This window comes from Schistocerca serialis, chromosome 4 (genome assembly GCF_023864345.2).
Source record: "Schistocerca serialis cubense isolate TAMUIC-IGC-003099 chromosome 4, iqSchSeri2.2, whole genome shotgun sequence".
Classification (NCBI taxonomy): Eukaryota; Metazoa; Arthropoda; class Insecta; order Orthoptera; family Acrididae; genus Schistocerca; species Schistocerca serialis.
Window position 1 is genome coordinate 829,733,192 of NC_064641.1, and position 22,918 is coordinate 829,756,109.

The following is a 22,918-nucleotide window of genomic DNA, read 5'->3' on the forward strand; positions in this document are numbered from 1 at the left end:
ACCCAGAACAACTACCTCTGGCAGTAATAACGGCCTTGATACGCATGAGCATTGAGTCAAACAGAGCTTGGATGGCGTCTACAGGTGCAGATGCCCATGCAGCTTCAATACGGTACCACAGTTCATTAAGAGTAGTGACTGGCATATTGTGACGTGCCAGATGCTCGGCCACCATTGACCAGACGTTTTCAGTTGGTGAGAGATCTGGAGAATGTGCTGGCCAGAGCAGCAGTTGAACATTTTCTGTATCCAGAAAGGCCCGTACAGGACCAGCAACATGCGGACGTGCATTGTCCTGCTTAAATGTTGGGTTTCGCAGGGATCGAATGAAAGGTAGAGCCACGGGTCGTAACACATCTGAAATCTAACGTCACTGTTCAAAGTGCCGTCAATGCGAACGAGAGGTGAACGAGACGTGTAACTAATGGCACCCTATACCATCACGCCGGGTGATACGCCAGTATGGCGTTGACGAATACACGCTTCCATTGTGCTTTCATCGCGATGTCGCCAAACACGGATGCGACCATCATGATGCTGTAAACAGAACCTGGATTCTTCCGAAAAAATTACGTGTTGCCATTCGTGCACCCAAGTTCGTCGTTGAATATACCATCGCAGGCGCTTCTGTCTGTGATGCAGCGTGAAGGGCAACCGCAGCCATGGTCTCCGAGCTGATAAACCAGGCTGCTGCAAACGTCGTCGAACTGTTCGTGGAGATGGTTGTTGTCTTGCAAACGTCCCCATCTGTTGACTCAGCGATCGAGGCGTGGCTGCACGATCCGTTACAGTCATGCGGATAAGATGCCTGTCATCTCGATTGCTAGTGGTACGAGGCCGTTGGGATCCAGCACGGCGTTCCGTATTACTCTCCTGAACCAACCGATTCCATATTCTGCTAACAGTCACTGGACCTCGACCAACGCGAGAAGCAATTTTGCGATACGATAAACCGCAATCGCGATAGGCTACAATCCGACCTTTATCAGTGTCGGAAACAAGATTGTGCGCATTTATTCTCCTTACACGAGGCGTCATAACAACTTTTAACCAGGCAACGCCGGTCAACTGCTGTTTGTGTACGAGAAATCGATTGGAAACTTTCCTCATGTCAGTACGTTGTAGGTGTCCACCGGCGTCAACCTTGTGTGAATGCTCTGAAAAGCTAGTCATTTGCATATCACAGCATCTTCTTCCTGTCGGTTCAGATTCGCGTCTTTAGCACGTCATCTTCGTGGTGTAGCAATTTTAATGGCCAGTGGTGTATTTATGTATGGTCTACATGCGCCTCTTTCAGCGGTAATTAAAAAATAACGCGCCTTCATATCTGTTTATGCTCAGCACCTTACTTTTGAAAATCTTGAGAGCCCGTTGGTAATCCTTACTTTAAGCGCCGATTTTCTGCAGGGCATCTTGCATTTCGGTATGGTTTTTTTAGCGCTGCGTCTTCTTTGTGTATCACAGCTGTGAAAATCCTCATGGAACTTCCGATGTTATCCCCTAGATCACTACCTTCGCATACGCCAGAGTTGACTTTTTCGTCTGAAGATCTGCCTCCGTTGAGAAACACATTGTGTGTTCTGTTTTTAGAAGCTGTTTACTGCACTTACGCAATTGGTCTGATATTCCGCAATCTCTTACTTTGTTCATTTCGCGAAAGTGCTGAATTGTGCCGAACGCCGTCTGGAAATCAAGGACACACCATCAACATGAGCCACGTTATCTACCGCTTCTGCCGTCTTGTGGACGAATGGAGCGAGCTGGATATCAGACGATAGTTGTCTTAGAAACCCGTGGTAATTCCTACAGAGAACGTTTTCGGTCTTCACAGATGTCATAGCTAGCGAGGTTAAAACATTTTCCAAAGTTCTGTAACAGGTTAATGTCAGAGACACAGGGCGCCGGCCGCTGTGACAGAGCGGTTCTAGGCTCTTCAGTCCGGAACGTCGCTGTTGCTACGGTCACCCGTTCGAATCCTGCCTCGAGCATGGATGTGTGTGATGCCCTTATGTTAGTTAGGTTTAAGTAGTTCTAAGTCTAGGGGACTGATGACCTCAGATGTTAAGTCATAGTGCTTAGAGCAATTTGAACCTTTTAGAAATAGGGCTATATATAAACGTAGTTTTCCGCGGCCAATCAACAAAATTTTTCTGGGTTTGTGACCGATTTGCCAATATGTAAAACTACCGACGTTTCGGTCACTATTGCAAGTGACCTTCTTCAGGATGGTTTTACAAAAACAATAACACCGTGAAAAATGTCACATATTGACAATGCGGTCACAAACCCTGAAAAGTTTTATTGACATAGGGCTATACTTTTGTGTGTCTGTTCGATGAACTTTCTTGGAGACGGGAATGATCTGGGCTTTCTTCCGATCTATAGAAAAGCTTCGCCCCTGTAGCCACCTACAGGACACTTGCTAGAAAAGAAGTTCTTTCGCATACTTTACGTAGAATTGAATTTATGTCATGCCAGATTCAGTGGATTTTCCTTTATTTACCAAATTCGGTCGTGTTGATATTCCATGGTGACTTACTTCGATAATTGTCGTTCTTATGTATGTTTAAAGGAGGAACTACAGCACAGTATTCCTCGGGGAAATGGTTTTGTAAAAACGCGATTTAGTATTTCTGTTTTCTCTCCGTCATCCTCTGTTTCGATCCCATCATGATCACGGAGTCGACAGATGGTTTCGATTCCTTCATTGGTGTAACATAAGACCAAAACTCTTAGGACTTCCTGTCAAGTCGGTGGATTGAAATTTACTTATGAATTTGATTATTGCTTCCCGCGTGGTTCTCCTCACGCTAAATTTGGTTTGGTTCCTTTTTTGTTTGTCTACAGGGTTCTGGGTACGTTTAACTTGCAGTGAAGCACACTTTGCTTTCGCAGCAGCTTTCTGACGTGACTGGCGAACGACGGCGAGTCTTTCACACTTTTCATAACCTTGCTCGGCAAATATATTCGTGTATCTACGGCGTACCGCACAACACTCACGAATTTTGTCTTTGATACTCATCATTATCAGTGCTGGAAACGGTTTTCGTGTTGACCGCTCATAGTAATCCAAAAACTGTTTCCTGTCACTCTTGACAATCGGAAATATCTTCCTACATTCTACATATTATTATTTGCAGTCTTATTTAGTGATGCTGTGACATTCTTATGATCACCGATTCCCTGTTCAACGCTAACTGAGTCGAAAAGCTTGTAGCCATTGCCCTCACGAGTTAGTTCTCTGATATGCTGCTTAGTGCAATTTTCAGATAAGGTATTTAGAACATTTCACATGATTTTCCATCCCTGTCACTGCTCCATAAGAAGTGGAGTCTCCCAGTCCACTTCCAGTAAGATGAAACCTGCGCCTAATACTACAACATAACCAGAAACGAAAGTAATCTATTACGTGAAGATCGCTTAGTAACTACAGGTTCAGATTACGGCTATTGATTACTGTCTTCAGAAGTGATTAATCAATTAACAGCTTCGTCGTGATATTTAACAGTTCTAGTTACGCACTGTTAACATCGCAAAGACGTATAAAATAAGTCACTGGATTATACATCACATTATCACGTTTTAAAAGGGACTGGTTTAAAATGCTGTCATGTGCTATTTATACCGAAAGTATGGAAGAGAGGGCTATAGGAAATGAAGGAAGGGAAAAACTTTAGGCCATAGGGTAAGCAGGGAAGATAACGGCACCCATTATGTCCACTTACGTTTTCTATATGCATTTTTTCCAAAATAGTACCTTAAAAGGATAAGCAAGGTTAAAAATAATGGCAGTTGTAAAATGTTAAAAACTTCTGTTTATTATTGAGTTGCAAATTCCATAAAATGAGCGCTAGATTGAACACCTCCTCAAATGAACATTTCGCACCCAAAAATCCATCTAAACACAGAAAGTTATGTACGGAATGCTGCATCTGCCCCTAAAACTTCGAATGCTTTTATCTTCTCTACTGAAATTGTTATAAATTTGATTTAAACTGATTTGTGCACAACTTGTTAAAATACATCATCTACATGATATAAAAATTAAATTATAAAACTTTTATCCATTCTGGATTTGGAAAAAAATTGAAGAAAAAACGGCGATTGATTGCAGTAATTCCTGAAACCTTTAAAAATTACATTGTCTTGAAAAAAGTATATCTCGTTGGTGTAATTCTCTGGAATAAGTACATAAACTGTTTTCTTAACTCCGCAGAAAGAGTAATGTTTCTTATGTTAATCTATCTCAATAAATATTCTCTCACTTATTGTTTCGTAAATTAGAGAGAATAACAAATTATTTGAAACACCCTACTTAAATATAAAATTGCATCATTGGGCAGCGCGCAGTGGTTAGCACACTGGACTCGCATTCGGAAGGACGACGGTTCAATCCCGCGTCCGGCCATCCTGATTTAGGTTTTCCGTGATTTCCCTAAATCGCTCCAGGCAAATGCCGGGATGGTTCCTCTGAAAGGGCACGGCCGACTTCCATCCCATTCCTTCCCTAATCCGATGAGACCGATGACCTCGCTGTCTGGTCTCCTCCCCCAAAACAACCAACCAACCGGGCAGCAGAACGTCTCATTTGCCTCTTTATCTAACAGATTCTGATGCAGAATCAGCATAGCTGAAACGCTTAAAAGTGTATGTTATAAAAACATTGGTCAAAACGGAATATTACAATTACTAGGTGATAATACATACCCTCTCGACATTTTGTAAGCTTACCATACTATCGCTGCCCGCCTACAAATCGAGAGTTGACTCTCTCGAGAGGGCTGGGTGTGATTGTGTAGAGTGGTGCGTGACCTTTCGCTGTGGACGCCACTAGCATTTCTAGACGAGTAGCGTAAAAACCCTTGCCGTACATCTGTTTGTTTTACATCGTATTTGAGCACCAACATTATTTGGAAATTATTATGAAAAGTATAGTTTCCGCATTCTTGTGTCATGTCGTCGAAGGAAAATCATCCACATCAACAGATGAGGACTCGATCATAGCTCAGTGGACACTCTAATTGAGAAAGGCTTATAAACTGCGTAATCAAAATTCACGAGAACAGATAATTTCGTTTGTATATCATGACGTGAGCTCAACAACCAGGCACGTCGCGAAAAGGTCACCCGTACGCTCATGATAGTGACTGGTAGCATCATTAGGATGTACTAATGTTAATCATAAGAAAATGTACCGATAACAAATTATCTCAACAGTGATTTGTAAGTGACTGAGGCGGTAGTGAACAATCAGTGTGAGTGAACAGCACGGCAGTAGATTTCAGTGCACTGTTAGTAAAGCCGCTGTGACTAATGTGCTAATTGCAACTTACGTCTATTGTAGGATCAAAACAGTCTGTGAGTGGTCCAGCCCACATTAGTGTGTTTCACTGGTAAAATATACGTGGATCTTTAGAAGATATTTGTGGTCCCCGTTATGTGTGTGCTCTTCCATCCTGCAGCTAACTAATTAAACAAATATAGCATTAAATTCCGGTTTCTGGTTGCAGCATTCAGAAGATAAGCGCCGACTGGAAACAGCTACCTGTGATGTAGGCACACGGTCATTAAATATTCCGAACCACGGGTCTGTATCGGGTGTAAGTGATCATCGTATTTAATGAAAACTCACTTCCTTACTTTTAACCTTCCCCTTTTTTGCAGGTTACAGCTTCAGTGACTAGCTAGACAAAAAAAAGCAACAGTAGCCCAATATAATTTTCAAATTAAGAATCATTTTCTTCATGTGGGGTATCGCAGCCGCATATTTCTTACAGTCCATTTGGCAGTTTTCCACCCTTGATGTTTTTCACAAGTGTTCCATTTATCACACCTTGCCCGATTGGTGAATTGCGGGTTTACGGGCAATTTTCGAGCGCCGTAGGTGTCGACGTGTTATGCAATTATCGCTTATTAAACGGCGGATATAACCGATGAGAAAGCGATCACTTAAGGTGCAAGCGTCAGAATTAATCAACGAAAGCGAGCTCACACGGTGTCTTATAACGTGGCATTAGTTATTAAAATGACTAGCGTAGCACGCAGTTAGCTTTCTGGTTTAGGTTCAGATGCTTGCACGTCGTGTGCTCGCTTCCCGATCGTTTATACAGGGTGTTACAAAAAGGTACGGCCAAACTTTTAGGAAACATTCCTCACACACAAATAAAGAAAAGATGTTATGTGGACATGTGTCCGGAAACGCTTAATTTCCATGTTAGAGCTCATTTTAGTTTCGTCAGTATGTGTTGTACTTCCTCGATTCACCGCCATGATTTCGTACGGGATACTCTACCTGTGCTGCTAGAACATGTGCCTTTACAAGTACGACACGACATGTGGTTCATGCACGATGGAGCTCCTGCACATTTCAGTCGAAGTGTTCGTACGCTTCTCAACAACAGATTCGGTGACCGATACATTGGTAGAGGCGGACCAATTCCATGGCCTCCACGCTCTCCTGACCTCAACCCTCTTGACTTTCATTTATGGGGGCATTTGAAAGCCCTTGTCTACGCAACCCCGGTACCAAATGCAGAGACCCTTCGTGCTCGTATTGTGGACGGCTGTGATACAATACGCCATTCTCCAGGGCTGCATCAGCGCATCAGGGATTCCATGCGACGGTAGGGTGGATGCATGTATCCTCGCTGACGGAGGACATTTTGAACATTTCCTGTAACAAAGTGTTTGAAGTCACGCTGGTACGTCCTGTTGCTGTGTGTTTCCATTCCATGATTAATGTGATTTGAAGAGAAGTAATAAAATGAGCTCTAACATGGAAAGTAAGCGTCTCCGGACACATGTCCACATAACATATTTTCTATTTTTGTGTGTGAGGAATGTTTCCTGAATGTTTGGCCGTACCTTTTTGTAACACCCTGTGTACGCCGTTTAATAAGAGGATACTAGTACAACACATGAAAAACCGCCGAGAAGAAAAACTTGAAAATGTCCTTTAACAAATAAAAATTGTCCCATAAGGAACGAAGCTTTCGACTGCACAGAGACATAGAAATTTATTGATAAAGTTGAATATATAATTATAATAAAAACTCTTGCTCTTTAGATGAAATTTTCCTTAACTTTACGGCTTGTTGCATCTCTAGTTCCGAAATTAAACGCTGAATCTTGATTTTGAGTTGTGGAAGTGATAGTGGCCTGTTGACCCACACACGAGATTTCAAACTCTCCCACAGAAGAACTCACATGGCGTCAAATCACGCGATCTGGGTGACCATTTCTACGTGACATTTGGGAGAAATCACCTGGGCAGCAGGAAGCACAGCATTGTTGATAAATTATTAATCTGTTTGTTGAAATAGTAGGATTAAAAATCTACGACCGATGCTGCCCTTACTCCTAGTTTGAAACACCATAATTTCAACAGCAGTATACGAGCAGTGCGCCAAGACCTCCTTAAACGTATCCCGTCTTATCGAAATATACAGGAATAAGAAACTCTAATTCAATCTGAACAACAGAGTCGCTCCTGTGAGTACTATGGAGCCGTAGGTCACCTCCATGCTCATCTTTCGCCGCAAACCAAAAGTAAAACGAATAAACCCCGTCATACGGGATGACACCTTGCGAATGAAAACAGAACCCGTAACCTATACAGACAGAGCCACGAGTCAAGAACCTTACCGAAGCACTTCGCCAACAAACACTCGTTAGTAGCATTCAGATTCAATCTAACAATAAATCATTACAATTAAATAAGACCGTAAAACCCAAACTGAGTCAGCAAATCACGCATATATTGTTCCACAACTTGAAATTCCAACCTCGACACTCGAATCTATTGTGTACCGTCAACCTACCAACACGCCTTTCGAGTCCAATCACGACTACTGTTAATAGTGTAAGAGGCGACGTTTTGAATATTCGCGAAACAAATGCTGCAATCCCAGTGACCAAACTGGATCAAAAATGGACGACAACATTCACTCAAGACATTCACAAGGGGCCAATTGGATTGTCAACCAACGCCAGAAAGGTAAAGAACGAAAGACACATAGAAAAGGTTACATCAACACAAATGGATAAAAGACAACTCACAGAGTAGATGACCCACTTCTGCGTGTAACAAACCTTATGTTGGCCAGTTCATTAAGCTCGATACTGATCACTAACTGCATCCCACAAACCAAACAGGACCGAACCAAGAGACAGTGCAGCGGGTACGGCAGTATTACACAAGAAGGATTGAGAAATAGCACCATATCATTACCAAAAACTGACGAAAGTATTGCCTACAATTTTCAGTATATGCAAGTAATAAACATATAAGCAACATCAACGACCAGTGCACAATTTGCAAGACAGTTTTATGTTGGAGCGGTGGTGGAGTTACTTAACTAGGTACAGGGTGGTCCATCTGAAGTTTCGGATGAGATTATGTTGAAAACTATACATCAGGTAAAAATAGTTGGTAAGACAAGTTCATAAAATCAAAGAGGGTCATCAAATGATGCTACACGTGACCTCCAGTCCCCGCCGCCTTGAGTGGGGCAGGAGGAAACTTTTAAATCTTAAATGGAAACACCGATTTTTTATTGCAGATTCGGATTCTCCACAAAAAAGCAATCAAGTTTTGTCTGAAACATATTTTTAAAACCATTTATAGATGGCGCTGAAGTCGAGATAAATGTAAAATTGGGGAAGAACTCTGATTTATATAGAATTATCCGAGAAAGACGCATCAAATCGATAAAAAATGCACACCAATTCTTTCGTTACGCCATGGGTCTCCGTATGAGCCCTAACTTCTCATATTCATGCGCAGCGCATATTAGAAGCAACAGAATCATTCTGCAGTGAACTTCAAACGCCGGTCCTCTGAATTCTCTCATCATTGATTTTCAATGCGAACATCGCCTTCCATCCAAGGATTCGTATTTGAATTCTTCAAGCATCTCCGCAAAACTTACGTGTTGTTCGAACCTACCAGTAACAAATCCAGCAGCGTTTACAGATGAACCATACTTTCCTAGCATTCTGCCAATAAACCGGAGTCGACTATCCGCCTTTCCTCCCGCAATCCTCACATTATCGTCCATTTCATATCGCTTTGCAACGTTACGCCCAGATATTTGAACGACGCAAATTTGTCAAGCAGGGCACTATTAATTCTGTCTCCGAACATTACGGGTTCGCTTTTCCTACTCATCCGCATTAATATACATTTTTCTACAGTTAGAGCTAACAGCCATTCATCACACCAACTAGAAATTTTGTTAAGTCACCTTGTATTATCCTACAGTCACTCAACTTCGACACCTTACCGTACATCACAGCATCATCAGGAAAGAACCGCATACTGGTGCCCATCGTGACGGCCAAGAAATTTGTTTATGTAGATTTATTTATTTTATTCGTGTCAGAAGCATTTTTTGTTGTTGTTGTTGTGGTCTTCAGTCCTGAGACTGGTTTGATGCAGCTCTCCATGTTACTCTATCCTGTGCAAGCTTCTTCATCTACCAGTAACTACTGCAACCTACATCCTTCTGAATCTGTTTAGTGTATTCATCTCTTGGTCTCCCTCTACGATTTTTACCCTCCACGCTGCCCTCCAATACTAAATTGGTGATCCCTTGATGCCTCAGAACATGTCCTACCAACCGATCCTTTCTTCTAGTCAAGTTGTACCACAAATTTTCTTCTCCCCAATCCTATTCAATACCTCCTCATTAGTTATGTGATCTACCCATCTAATCTTCAGCATTTTTCTGTAGCACCACATCTCAAACGCTTCTATTCTCTTCTTGTCCAAACTATTTATCGTCCATGTTTCACTTCCATACATGGCTACACTCCATACAAATATTTTCAGAAACGACTTTCTGACACTTAAATCTATACTCGATGTTAACAAATTTCTCTTCTTCAAAAAAGCTTTCCTCGCCATTGCCAGTCTACATTTTATATCCTCTCTACTCCGACCATCATCAGTTATTTTGCTCCCCAAATAGCAAAACTCCTTTACTACTTTAAGTGTCTCATTTCCTAATCTAATTCCCTCAGAATCACCCGACTTAATTCGACTACATTCCATTATCCTCGTTTTGCTTTTGTTGATGTTCATCTTATATCCTTCTTTCAAGACACTATCCATTCCGTTCAGCTGCTCTTCCAAGTCCTTTGCTGTCTCTGACAGAATGACAATGTCATCGGCGAACCTCGAAGTTTTTATTTTTTCTCCATGGATTTTAATACCTACTCCGAATTTTTCTTCCGTTTTCTTCACTGCTTGCTCAATATACAGATTGAATAACATCGGGGAGAGGCTACATCCCTGTCTCACTGCCTTCCCAACCACTGCTTCCCTTTCATGTCCCTCGACTCTTATAACTGCCTTCTGGTTTCTGTTCAAATTGTAAATAGCCTTTCGCTCCCTGTATTTTACCCCTGCCACCTTCAGAATTTGGATGAGAGTATTCCAACCAATATTGTCAAAAGCTTTCTCTAAGTCTACAAATGCTAGAAACGTGGGTTTGCCTTTCCTTAATCTAGCTTCTAAGATAAGTCGTAGGGTCAGTATTGCCTCACGTGTTCCGATATTACTACGGAATCCAAACTGATCTTCTCCGAGGTCGGCTTCTACTAGTTTTTCCATTCGTCTGCAAAGAATTCGCGTTAGTATTTCGCAGCCATGACTTATTAAACTGATAGTTCGGTAATTTTTACATCTGTCAACACCTGATTTCTTTGGGATTGGAATTGTTATATTCTTCTTGAAGTCTGAGGGTATTTCGCCTGTCTCATATATCTTGCTCACCAGATGGTAGGGTTTTGTCAGGACCGGCTCTCCCAAGGCTGTCAGTAGTTCTAATAGAATGTTGTCTACTCCCGGGACCTCGTTTCGACTCAGGTCTTTCAGTGCTCTGTCAAACTCTTCACGCAGTATCATATCTCCCATTTCATTTTCATCTACATCCTCTTCCATTTCCATAATATTGTCCTCAAGTACATCGCCCTTGTATAGACCCTCTATATACTCCTTCCACCTTTCTGCTTTCCCTTCTTTGCTTATAACTGGATTTCCATCTGAGCTCTTGATATTCATACAAGTGGTTCTCTTTTCTCCAAAGGTCTCTTTAATTTTCCTGTAGGCAGTATGTATCTTACCCCTCGTGAGATAAGCCTCTACATCTTTATATTTGTCCTCTAGCTATTCCTGCTTAGGCATTTTGCACTTCCTGTCGATCTCATCTTTTCAGACGTTTGTATTCTTTTTTGCCTGCTTCATTTACTGCCTTTTTGTATTTTCTCCTTTCATCAATTAAATTCATTATCCCTTCTGTTACCCAAGGATTTACGATGTATAAAATGATGTACAATATTTACATGTCGTTTGTGTATATATATTTACAAGACAATTATTCACACTTTTGCCGCCCTGAAGTTAGCGACCTCTGTTGGATTTGGCATTCTATGTAGCGGGTCCTCTGTTGTGCATGTTGCTGGACTTTAGGTACACTGGAGCAGGTGGAAGGTCGTCTACGTAGCTCCACACAGAGTGGCCATTCCTCTAGGACACCCCACTTAGATTGCTCTTACATTTCGTGACACCCGAACGTAGTCTGTTGAGGGATCACCATGTACTCGAATTCTCTGTGTAGCCGGGTGGTAGTCTTTCGCTTGGTGTAATCCATCCCACAGTACTGGTAAGCGTTGCACGCCATAGTTCGAATCAGCATTGGCGTGGTGCCCCAGCTAGAGCCTCTGGATTTTAGTCGTGGGTTTGCTGGTTGATAGCCGTATTGGGGGGGAGGGGGGTGAGCTTCGGAAATTTCTGATTTTTATTCTCACTTTTTGCTGCTACATCTCGGTGGATGTCTGGGGGTGTAATTCCCGCTAGGCTGTACAGTTTATCCAGAGGAGTAAGCTTCAGGCACCCAGTGATGATACGACAAGTATCAATAAGAGCGATATCTACTGTTTAGGCATGGCAAGAATTGAACCACACTGGGATTGCGTATTCTCCGGCAGAGTAACACAATGCAAGGGAAGAGTTTCTCATAGTGTTGGCGTGTGCTCCATACGTTGTGCCTGCTAGCTGCCACTTTTTGCTTGGAATGTAGGCAGTGCCTCTTAAATGTTAATACACGGTCAAGGGTGACCGCTAGGTATTTGGGATACGTACAGTGTTCTAGTGATGTTTCTTCCCACGTGATTTTGAGGGCTCTAGCTGCCTGCCGGTTTTTAAGATGGAAAGGGCAAGTCTGTGTTATGTACAGAAGAATAACGATCCTATTACACTTTCCTGGACTTTCCTAACGATCCCCATGTCTCTTCCCTATTTCGCGATAATACAAAACGAGCAGCTCTTCTGTGGACATCCTCCAATCCTATCTGGTAAGGATGTCACAGAGCTGAGCAGTGTTCTAGCAGAATAATGTAAGAAGCTCTTTAGTAAGTATGTTGCACCTTCCAATTGCTCTGCCAATACAACGCAGTGCTTGGTTTGCCTTCTCCACAACATTATCTGTGCAACCGTTCCAGTGTCACTTGTTCGTAATTGTGATTCCCAGGTATTTATTTGAACTGACAGCCTTTAATTTCTCTGATTTGTTGTGTAACCGAAACAGATTTCATATGGATGACTTCACACTTTTCTTTATTTGGGGTCAATTGCAACTTTTCCCATCATAAAGCTCTATTGTCTAAATCATTTTCCAGTTTGTTTTGATGATCTGATGACTTTACAAGACGGTAAATGACTGAATCATCTGCAAACAATTAAAATGGGCTGCTAAGATTGTCTCCTAAATCGTTTATATAGATATAGAAAAGATAGCTTTATGAAACTGGATGTATATTATTGAATCCTTGTACTTTCAGCATTGCAGCACAGTCAGCAATCGTGATAATCTAATATATAAGAAACTGTCAGCCTCGATTGCGGTAATAATTGAGACTTCTTCAGAAGATATACCCGAATCTATAATATGTCTAAGAGAGCATGGTCTAGAAATAAAACTAAAACAGCCTGCATAGGCGTAGTGACATTTTAAAAATGCGGTACATAAGTACTAAGTCAACACCAAGATTTTACTTAAGCTCTGGCGTGCGCCTCGTCTCCATGGATGCCGTGCGGTGGGCCTCGGGAGCTCACGTGAAACTAAGAAGGACTAGATAACGCGCTGCAAGTCAACATGGCGGGGAACATTGCGCATGTCTGATGCCATGGCTATCAAAGATAAAAGACCAACGCAGTAATATCTTGAAACAAATAACTTATAGAAATGTTGAAAATCTTAAACATAAAGCCTCTGCGCCGGCCGGAGTGGCCGAGCGGTTCTAGGCGCTACAGTCTGGAACCCCACGACCCCTACTGTCGCAGGCTCGAATCCTGCCTCGGGCATGGATGTGTGTTATGTCCTTAGGTTAAGTAGGTTTAAGTAGTTCTAAGTTCTAGGGGACTGATGACCTAAGGAGTTAAGTCCCATAGTGCTCAGAACAATTTGAACCATGAAGCCTCTGCACCAATGTAACAAACTATGCATGGATTTATGTAAGTTGGAACACAGTACCCGGACTTACACTATTAGAATATATCGGCTCTTTCACAACGAATTCTGCATAACGGGCCCATCGTTTTAATGAAAGATAGCATAGGACATAAAATAACGATGGGTGCGTTGTGAAAGAGCCGATATATCCTGATAGGGTAAGTCGGGGTAGTGTGTTCGAACGTATATAAAGCCATGCATAGTTTGTTACACTTTAGTCATAACCTGGTGCACAGGGTTTATGTATAAGATTTTCAACATTTCTGTAAGTTATTTGTCTTAAGATATTACTGCGTTGGTCTTTTATCTTTGACAGTCGTGGTCTCAGTCAGACATGCGCAATGTTCCCCGCCATGTTGATTTGCAGCGCTTTATCTAGTCCTGCTTAGTTCCACGTGAGGTCCCGAGGCTCACCTAATGGGGTCCATGGTGACGCCAGAGCTTAAGTCTTGGTGTTGTTCAAAATGTTCAAATGTGTGTGAAATCTTGTGGGACTTAACTACACAGGTCATCAGTCCGTAAGCTTACACACTACTTAACCTAAATCATCCTAAGGACAAACACACACACCCATGCCCGAGGGAGGACTCGTACCTCTGCCGGGACCAGCCACACAGTCTATGACTGCAGCGCTCTTGGTGTTGACTTAGTACTTATGTACCGCTTTTTTAAAATGTGACTACACCTATTCAGGCTGTTTCAGTTTTATTTCTAGACCATGCCCTCTTAGACATATAATAGATTCAGGTATATCTTCTGAAGAAGTCTCAATTATTTGGGTTGAAAACTAGGTAATGGTTGGTTTCATTACCGCAATCGAGACTGACAGTTTCTTATATATTATTGAATCCCCCTGTCGACTGAATATTGATTATAAGTGTCATGTAATGTTTTCCGGAATGTACATAGCCTATGTGATTTAAAGCGGTAAGAGCGTCTTGCATGAGTACACACCGTGACGTCGCTGTCGGCAGGTACTCGCTGATGATGATGTGCTGGTCGCACAACGCGGACGACCGGCCGTCGTTCGCGACCATCTCGAAGCACCTGGAGGGCGCCCTGGGCCGCAGACCTGTCTACGTCGACTTCTCCAACCTGAGCCCAGACTACACGTTCCCTCCCACCGAACAGCAGCAGCAACAGCACCAGCAGCAGCAGCAGCGGCGGCCGTCTTTCAGGATGTGATATCAGCAGACGGCTCAGCCAGAGTACGCCTTCCTCCCCCCAACAGGGCAGCTGCAGCAGCGGCAGCCGTCCAAGAGACCGAAGGCGCCAGGCAGATCGACCAGGCGCCACCGAGTCCAGCACCGAACAGCTGCTGCAGCGGCGGCTGCAACCTCAACCGCGGTCAACATCGCGACGTCACGCGGAGTTGAGCCAGTCATTGTACACTCTTCCACTGAAAACTAGCAGCGTCAGAAACAACACGCGTCGGCGTCACCTTCCAGTAAATGATGTCATCATGGAGTGCCACCTGGTAACACTTTTCCTCACACCATCCAGAGACCACGGCTATCCTTTAGAAAACGCGCAGCTTGGACTACATATTAACTTCAATAGCAGCAGCGGCATCAGCGGTCTGTACAATGTGATACAACTCGAAAACTGAAGCGCCTGGTATCATTCTGCATGTATGATGCCCAAAACTAGTTCATTCCTACTACAAATCAGTGGTACAATAGGAAATATCACTTTACGGCTTCCATGTACAGCATTCGCCTGTGTTCCCGGTTACACTGTACATTTCTCCCGATAAAGCGTTGCCGTAAGCAGCACCTTCGTTACCAGCCTTTGCCTGAATTCGGTGTGGTTCTCCTTTCACTTCCTCAGCCAAGTACAGGACAACTCAGAAGTCGTTGTGAGGAAGGTAGGCCACCAGGACAACTCAGAAGTCGTTGTGAGGAAGTTAGGCCACCAATGGTGCAACTCAGAGTCTACAGAGCCGGAAAAAATAAAACTGACCCTCAAGACAATTCATGCACGTTGAGGTAGGCAACTCAAATTACATAGTCCGCTGCGGATGACATACATGGTTTGCCTGACATAAGGTTCATGAAACATTTTCTGAGCCAGTTTTATTTTGGACACCTTGAAAAACACCAATAAAGGACTGACAGTAGTGTTCATCCTAAAAAATCACTGTCAGGAAGACAACGTTCTGATCAGTGCCCAGAAGGCTTCTGGCTGGCATCATAATCAGTTGTTGGCAATCAGATGAAAGAGTGATTTACAACATAATGTCCCTGAGCACAACGTGACTCCAAGAACTATCATAAACCCGCTGACAAATTCTGCAGTAGGGTCAGAAGAATGCCAGTGATACGTCGTCAGCAGTGTCGGATCTAAAAAGTTTTTCACGCTGCTACTGCTCATAAGGACAGTGCATTGGTATGGTTCCCTGACTCCCCAAAATATATCGGCAAACATCGTGAACAGCTTTTTAGTCGACAGACGAAACTGAAATTTCTACCATAGGGGCGTTGAGTACACCGCAACTCCGTGTACAAGGCACGACAAAAAATAACACTGAGGCGACCAAAGCTGCACCATCACGGCAGTTACCACGTGTATATTCACTTCTCCATCGAAAAAACAGAGTCACTGAAACAAGCACAGGCAGATATAACCACCTGCCGCAAGCGGCGGAACAGAGTGGTAAAAGCAGGCGCTAACCACATATTCACTGACCAAGTCAGCTCAACTGAGGCCACATTGGCGCCAGTTTATATGTATGGTCATCGACACGTCTTGTCACATATGCTTTGTTCATTTATTACCATTTCAGAAACTAAACTGGGTGTTCACTGATTGTCTTGCTGTCATTATTGCTTGAAATATTCAAAGAAAAGCTTTTGAAAGCTACGTTTTTGGACAATGTGATTAACGATATTATTCTGGGGTTATACATCCAGCTGTTCAGAATTTTGATTCAGACGTATCTAAATCAAGTTATAATATTAATGTCATCATATAGAACTATTTGTGTGAGGCAGTCTAAAGAACATTAGACTTTATTGTTTAAATTGATGTTTGATAATTCTGTTATGGATTATTAAAATTCAGTGCGCCGAAGAATATAAAATTCTCACATTATGTGGCACTTAAATTAGGATTTCACTGGAATGATTTGTATATATTCCAGTTACTTTCACAAAAATTACGCCTTTGTGAAACGAAGAGCTTAAGCATTCAAGCTGATGTGTATATAGCAGATTAATAACACATGTTTATGACATGAGTGTATAGCAAGTGAAAATAAAAGAAATGCAAAACATAAGAAAGATAAAACAAAGTGGGAGATGTAAATAATTACACGAAATGTTTGTGTATGTCTCTGTGCGTATATATGTGTATATCTGAAGCTCGAGAAACAAATGTTACATTTTCTTGCTCATTGCAGTTGAATGTAAAAGTATGTTGAACTCAGTTGTGCTGTCATATAGTTTGTGTGCATGTATGACTTCGTTTAAGTGGACTAAGTTAATTCGTTGTAATATACAGTGCAGATATATTGTGTGTTTCTGAGTACTCATAAATGCTTTCAGAAGTCCTGCGACATTTGTTCCTTGGCGTTACAGAAATGGAGCTTCTCAAATCGGACAAGCTGTGATTTCATTACTTACAGAATGAAATTCATCTTCTTTTTAAACCTGAAACATCTTATTTCCAGTTTGTTGAATTTAAATCTTAAGAGACCCAATGTTATGAGCTTAGAAATGTAAAAGCAAGGAAGGCCTGTAAATCAAATACAAATTATGTATGAGAAATATGGTATAACCGAAGTTGCTCCTAGAGGGTCCATGGGTTGTAATGTTATGAAAACACGGGACAGTTTAATATTTATCACATATTCTAAGTTGATCAGATACTTTTTCTTAACAACGACACTTCTTCCTCTTCACGTTGAAAAACTTCACAAAGTCCAGCAATCGATGGCGTGGTAATTCAAAGCTACTACTCAATGAAAAACAGCTCTCTACTTATTTTGTAGTGCTTAATTTTTTTATGTTGACTCGAGAGTGCAAATTCAGTGTACATTCACTTTGAAAAATGCTTAGGAATATGCACTCGTTTCCCTATATGGAAACAACATTGTAAAACTATTTGTAAACACAGCAAGAGATACCATTCTAAAGAACTATCACTCAAGAAATTCCACTAATTATGTCGGCGAGTGTCTTGTATAATTGCGTAACTATTCTCATTATGTGTAAGAGGAATACATTTTAATAAAATCTGAGTGATAAATAGTTTATTTGTCAAATTTTATCTTTGTTCTAAATTTAGGAAAGACAGCACTTCTATACACTGACCTCGTTATATAAGCAAAAATTTTCATCAACAAGTGTCATCATTCTAAAACTTCCTGACGGATGAAAACTATCTGCCGGACCGAGACTCGAACTCGAGTCACACAGTCCGGCACACAGTTTTAATCCGCCAGCAAGTTTCATATCAGCGCACATTCTGCTGCAGAGTGTCATCATTCTTATTTATTCATTTACCTGTTATATTTCCTTTCCCCCACCAGAAAGTATGTATATATAAATGGCTGAAAATATTCATCGGAAGAAAATCATTGTCTATACATGACTCAGCCTTAGTAGTTCTGTGTCAGTCAAATCTTCACCACATTGCACACCCTAAAATTTGCCAATTGGGACAAGTTGTCTATTACTTGTGACAGAAAAAAATGGAGAGACCATTCTCAAGTGTACAAAAGTCTGTGTATGAACTATCTGTTATTACATGACTTGTATATTGACTTTGGTGACATATGGACCATCATTTCTGTATGTTTTTATCTATTAAAAGACAAATTATCGATGTAAGACTTTTGACTAAAGCATTTATTTTTTTGTCTGTAATACAATATTTTCCTCATGGAAAATACTTACTATAAAAGCAAGAAAAAGGTTTTATAAATGAGTATATGTCACAGTAAATATCGGTTACAGTAATAAAAAAATCTGGAATCTAATTCATTGTACCTAGAAATTATGTTTACTACGAAATTTTGAAATCGTTGCTAACTGGGTATTTTTGTCTCTAAATGAAATTGAAACTACCTCTTTGATTATTTTTATGAAACACTGACCTGCAGAGTTTTCCCTGACACACACAAATAAAACTTAACCTATTCATTTATTACCCGCAATAATCAAGCCCAACACAATCTGACTGCTATACATTGACAACATGACTTCGAATAATTAACACAAAAGAATAGTCCTGAATTACAGGAAATCCTAACAGTAACAGACATCCAAAAATATGAAATTAAAGAAGTATGAAACTACCTCCAACTCTATTAATTGCCTAAACTCAATTCAGCCACGAAACCCAATAGTGCAAACCCCATTCTTTTTCATAAGTCCCTTACCTCCCACAAAATCTTCATAACACGAATTACAGCAACTACAGCAAGAAGTAACTACTGTTAGCAAGATAAATACATTCAAACTGCTATAGGCTCTTACCACTATGAGGCATATGGTTAGCGAAACAAAGATTTTATTGAAGAGCGAACAACGTATTTATAAAATTTTACCTTATTCAAGTGACATCCAGTTCCAAAACATTATATAGTTGTCAATAATTCCGCTGCCCAAACATTATTAACCTGACATCCAGCATCATAGATTTCCTCACCTATTATCTTATAAACACATCATTTCATCTCACTTTACAGCTCATGTCCTCCGAACACAGGGTCTCACATGTCCATACAGTTCCCTATCCACATGCCAACTGCTAGTCCACCCACCCTCAGAATCTCTTAATGAGGACGCAGTGCACCGTCAGCGATATTAACACAGTCTATAGCGCAGTCGACATACAAAAAGGGTAGTTACATACCCCCCCATGCTACCCTAAAAAATTTTTACTAAGTGTTTTGTGCAGTGGCCAAGACTAAGTTGTTAAAATGTTTATATTAACAATATCAAATAGAGCAGACGCACACAAAGGTCAAGTAATATGCTGTTGTTCAATAAAGTAATAATTATCCTAACAGTCCCTGAAGGCAGTCCTAATAATTCATCAGGGGAGAAGTCTATGCCAGTTTTACGCACAAACGCTGACCAGTATATGAAAATGCACAAGTAAGCAGTGGACAACCATGCAGTCTTGAAGAAGTAGTGTTGTTCCACCCACAGAAACACACTGCTAACTCTTGACATGAAGTTTTGAAGTGGTATGGTAAGATTGGTAATGGGACACAACAGAGCACACCGACACCGATATCAGTCGAAGTCTTGAAGAATATCGGTAGAATTGTTGGGTCACCACAGAGCAGACACACTGTAGCCTTAGTAGAGATTATGATAGAAGTGGCGCATCGAAGGTGCAGACCCACGGTAGTCCTGGTAGAGATGGCCAGCAGCTATTCACTGCGACTGTGTGGGTGCACAAGCACAACTGAGGAGCCTTGAGGATTATATAGAAATCCATCAGCCACCACTGGTTAGGCAACCACTTGTGCACTCACTAAGTTTTATCGCAATATCCTTACAACCAGCAATGCTGTTAAACAGTCCCTTGCTGAATTAACAACAGTCATATAATCTCTGAGAATTGATACATTTAGTACGATCAACAGACAAATGTGGAATCCATATTATTTACCTAACTTATAGAACTGGTGTCTATACAATTACAATTTTACAGCATAAAATTGCAATTAAAAATGTAAAGAAAACATCATTACAGTAACGAACATGATAATACAAATGAAATTTGTAGTAATACAGGCTTCACGAAAAGAACAGATATAAGCATATACATGAGCGTTAACGGAATTATGACATAAGTAAATAAATGAAAAAGAAAATCTAGCAATCGAAACATTGGCTTGACACATGAATATTAAAAGAAAACATCACAGAAGAAATAATGTCTGAACATCTTCCTAACGTAAAGAACATGGTACAAAAGCAGAGATTCGGTTTGAGGATAACAGTATCCCACATCATAGTGAATGCGCCCCTGTACTAGAAGGAAAAACATTCTACAAAATTTATCTTATCAGGTGAACACAAAGAGATGGGAAAAACACAGAAGCACAAGGGTACACTTAAACATATCGGAATAACACAAGAGGAAAGGACAGGATCTGTTTCCAAGTGTAAACGCGTCAGAGTGTAAGTGTAGGTGTAACATTTGAAACTGCAGTGCTTGTGATATGCATTTAGTACCTCTGTTTCATTTTTCTCTTTTCAATAATATCCTTCATGCTCATGTCTCCTTTACTTTCAACCAAAATTACTTCATTTCCAGCCAAGACTTCATTTAATTCTCACAGACCTCTCTTACTTCAACATTTGCTTCCACAAAAATCCTACCGAAGTATCCTATCTGTATTTATACTTTCAACCAGTGCTTATACTTCCATATTCTTCTTACATCATCGTTTGATTCCAAGAAAATCCTACCTAAAGCTTTTGTCACTATAACCTACTTACATCTGTTCATTTCCTCTCTCAAAACAATTGTTCCTTGTTATACAATACGCTTTGGCCAGACCTTTTCCTTATAGCGTCTCAAAGTGTTTCTTCCCAACTCATCACAACTCATTTTCTTACATAGCATTCCCCCTCTTAACCTAACTTAAACCTACTGAGTCCTGATACATAAACTATAGAATTGGGAAATGCAGCAGCACAAAAAATTAATAGAAACAACAATTACGAAAATGCAAATTGGCAAAGCAAGCAGAAGCATAACTAAATTAGCAAAGCAAATGCAACGTTACAACTAATATAACGCAATATGCAGCAAACAAGAAAAATAAATCAGTGGTAAAACTGGCTTAGTACAGTAATACAAAGTAAAATTCAGTAGGACATTGCCTGACAAATAGCAGCAGCAAACGCAATAACTTATACCTAAACATAACAAAGCACAAGAAGAAAAAATATTACAGTAAAGACAGCAGTTCAGATAAAGGAAATGTAGTGTAAGCTTACAATAGCATGTGTTCCTCTGTGATCATCAGACCTATGCAAAACGTCAGCACAAGGAACGGGATACTATCAACTGTGTGAAATGCAGTGGTTCGATTTCACGTCTTAACACTAAAGTGCTGCACCACAACAACTTTTGTACAAAAAAAAAAGAAAAAAAAAATTCTAAGTTCTTGCAAAGAAACTTATGTATGCACTTTCTTTTACTAGTCCCTTCTCGTTCTTATTATTCTTTCCTTTCCGAGTCCTCCTTTTTTAAGAATGTGGGTCATAAAATTATTTAATGGATCTATTGACAGAAAGTGTTCACGTTAACATGTGTATCAAATTTTATTTTATAAAACCAATGCTGCAGTGCAGCCAGAAACCAGACATCAAATAAAATAAGCAAATATGTACAAATCAAACCATAAAAACAGCATTAAATAGCCATGTGATATTTCATAAGCCAGTAGAAATCCTCTCAACTCTCGTAGAGAGACACTAGTCATAATTAGGCGTGTAAACGTAAGAATATTTCTCATCAATGCATAAGCATTTCAGTAAATAGCACAAAGGTCAAACTCCGAAGTGTAATCATATGTCTAGAAGTAGCAGTGTATGTCGTGTTTGTGGTGTGTTCTGCAAAGGAATGTCAATATCGAGGTCAATGGCCTCTCTTTTCTACAGCTATACGAGCGCTTGCAGGTGTGCGGCGAGCTTCAAAGTGGCTGAAGCGGCTCCAGTAAAGTTGAAAGGCAACACGACAATGGGTATATTTCAAGGTGGATAGCGCGCAGCTCAGCACAGAAGAGCATTACGTCAAGTTCACTTACACTCTTCACCAAAATATTTATAACAGCACCTTCAGCTACAGCAACAGCTTCACACAAATAAAAAATATTCACTTGTTGAAAAATTACGGAAGTGACCTCTTAAAAAAAGCTCTCTGCCCATTTCAATAGTGTCATCTACCTGAAGCATACCTCAAAAATCGTGATAACATACAATATTCGAAAATATATGTGAATAGTTCACAAAATGCAGACAAAGTACAATTTTATAAATGCAAAGTAATCCAACTGTGCAATTATGTAGACATGTGGCAGTGACATAGTAAATATGTTCATTTCTCTCTGTTAAATGATAGCTAGCTGTGTAATTCTGTGTTATAGAAATATGGTACCGATGTGTAAAACTTTGTAAGCAAATACCATATTAGCTAAGGGTTCTTGCACTTCCCACACGCATGGTACACAAAGTATAGGTTCTTGACTTAATAGTTAACTACAAAACATCGCTGTATGTTAACAGTTTCTAAATGTAACAGAGTGTAATAGTAACGTGAAGCGAAAAATTTTATAGCAGACACTGAGTCAGAAAGCATTATTTCTCAATAAACGGTTTTACGTGTGAAATGTGATGCAATCCTTTACTTATCTTAATATGCGGAGTTTCAGC

The 22,918-nt window shown here is 40.7% G+C and overlaps 1 protein-coding gene across 1 annotated transcript in view; it reads left to right on the forward strand.

The window, feature by feature from the left end:
• LOC126473435 (uncharacterized) overlaps nucleotides 1–18,333 on the forward strand; it is an 860,366-nt gene extending 842,033 nt beyond the window's left edge. The window contains exon 21 of the mRNA XM_050100479.1: nucleotides 14,489–18,333. Coding sequence (XP_049956436.1) covers nucleotides 14,489–14,699 — 211 coding nt within the window. The 3' untranslated portion in view covers nucleotides 14,700–18,333. The remainder of the gene's footprint in view (nucleotides 1–14,488) is intronic.
• The last annotated feature ends 4,585 nt before the right edge of the window (nucleotides 18,334–22,918 follow it).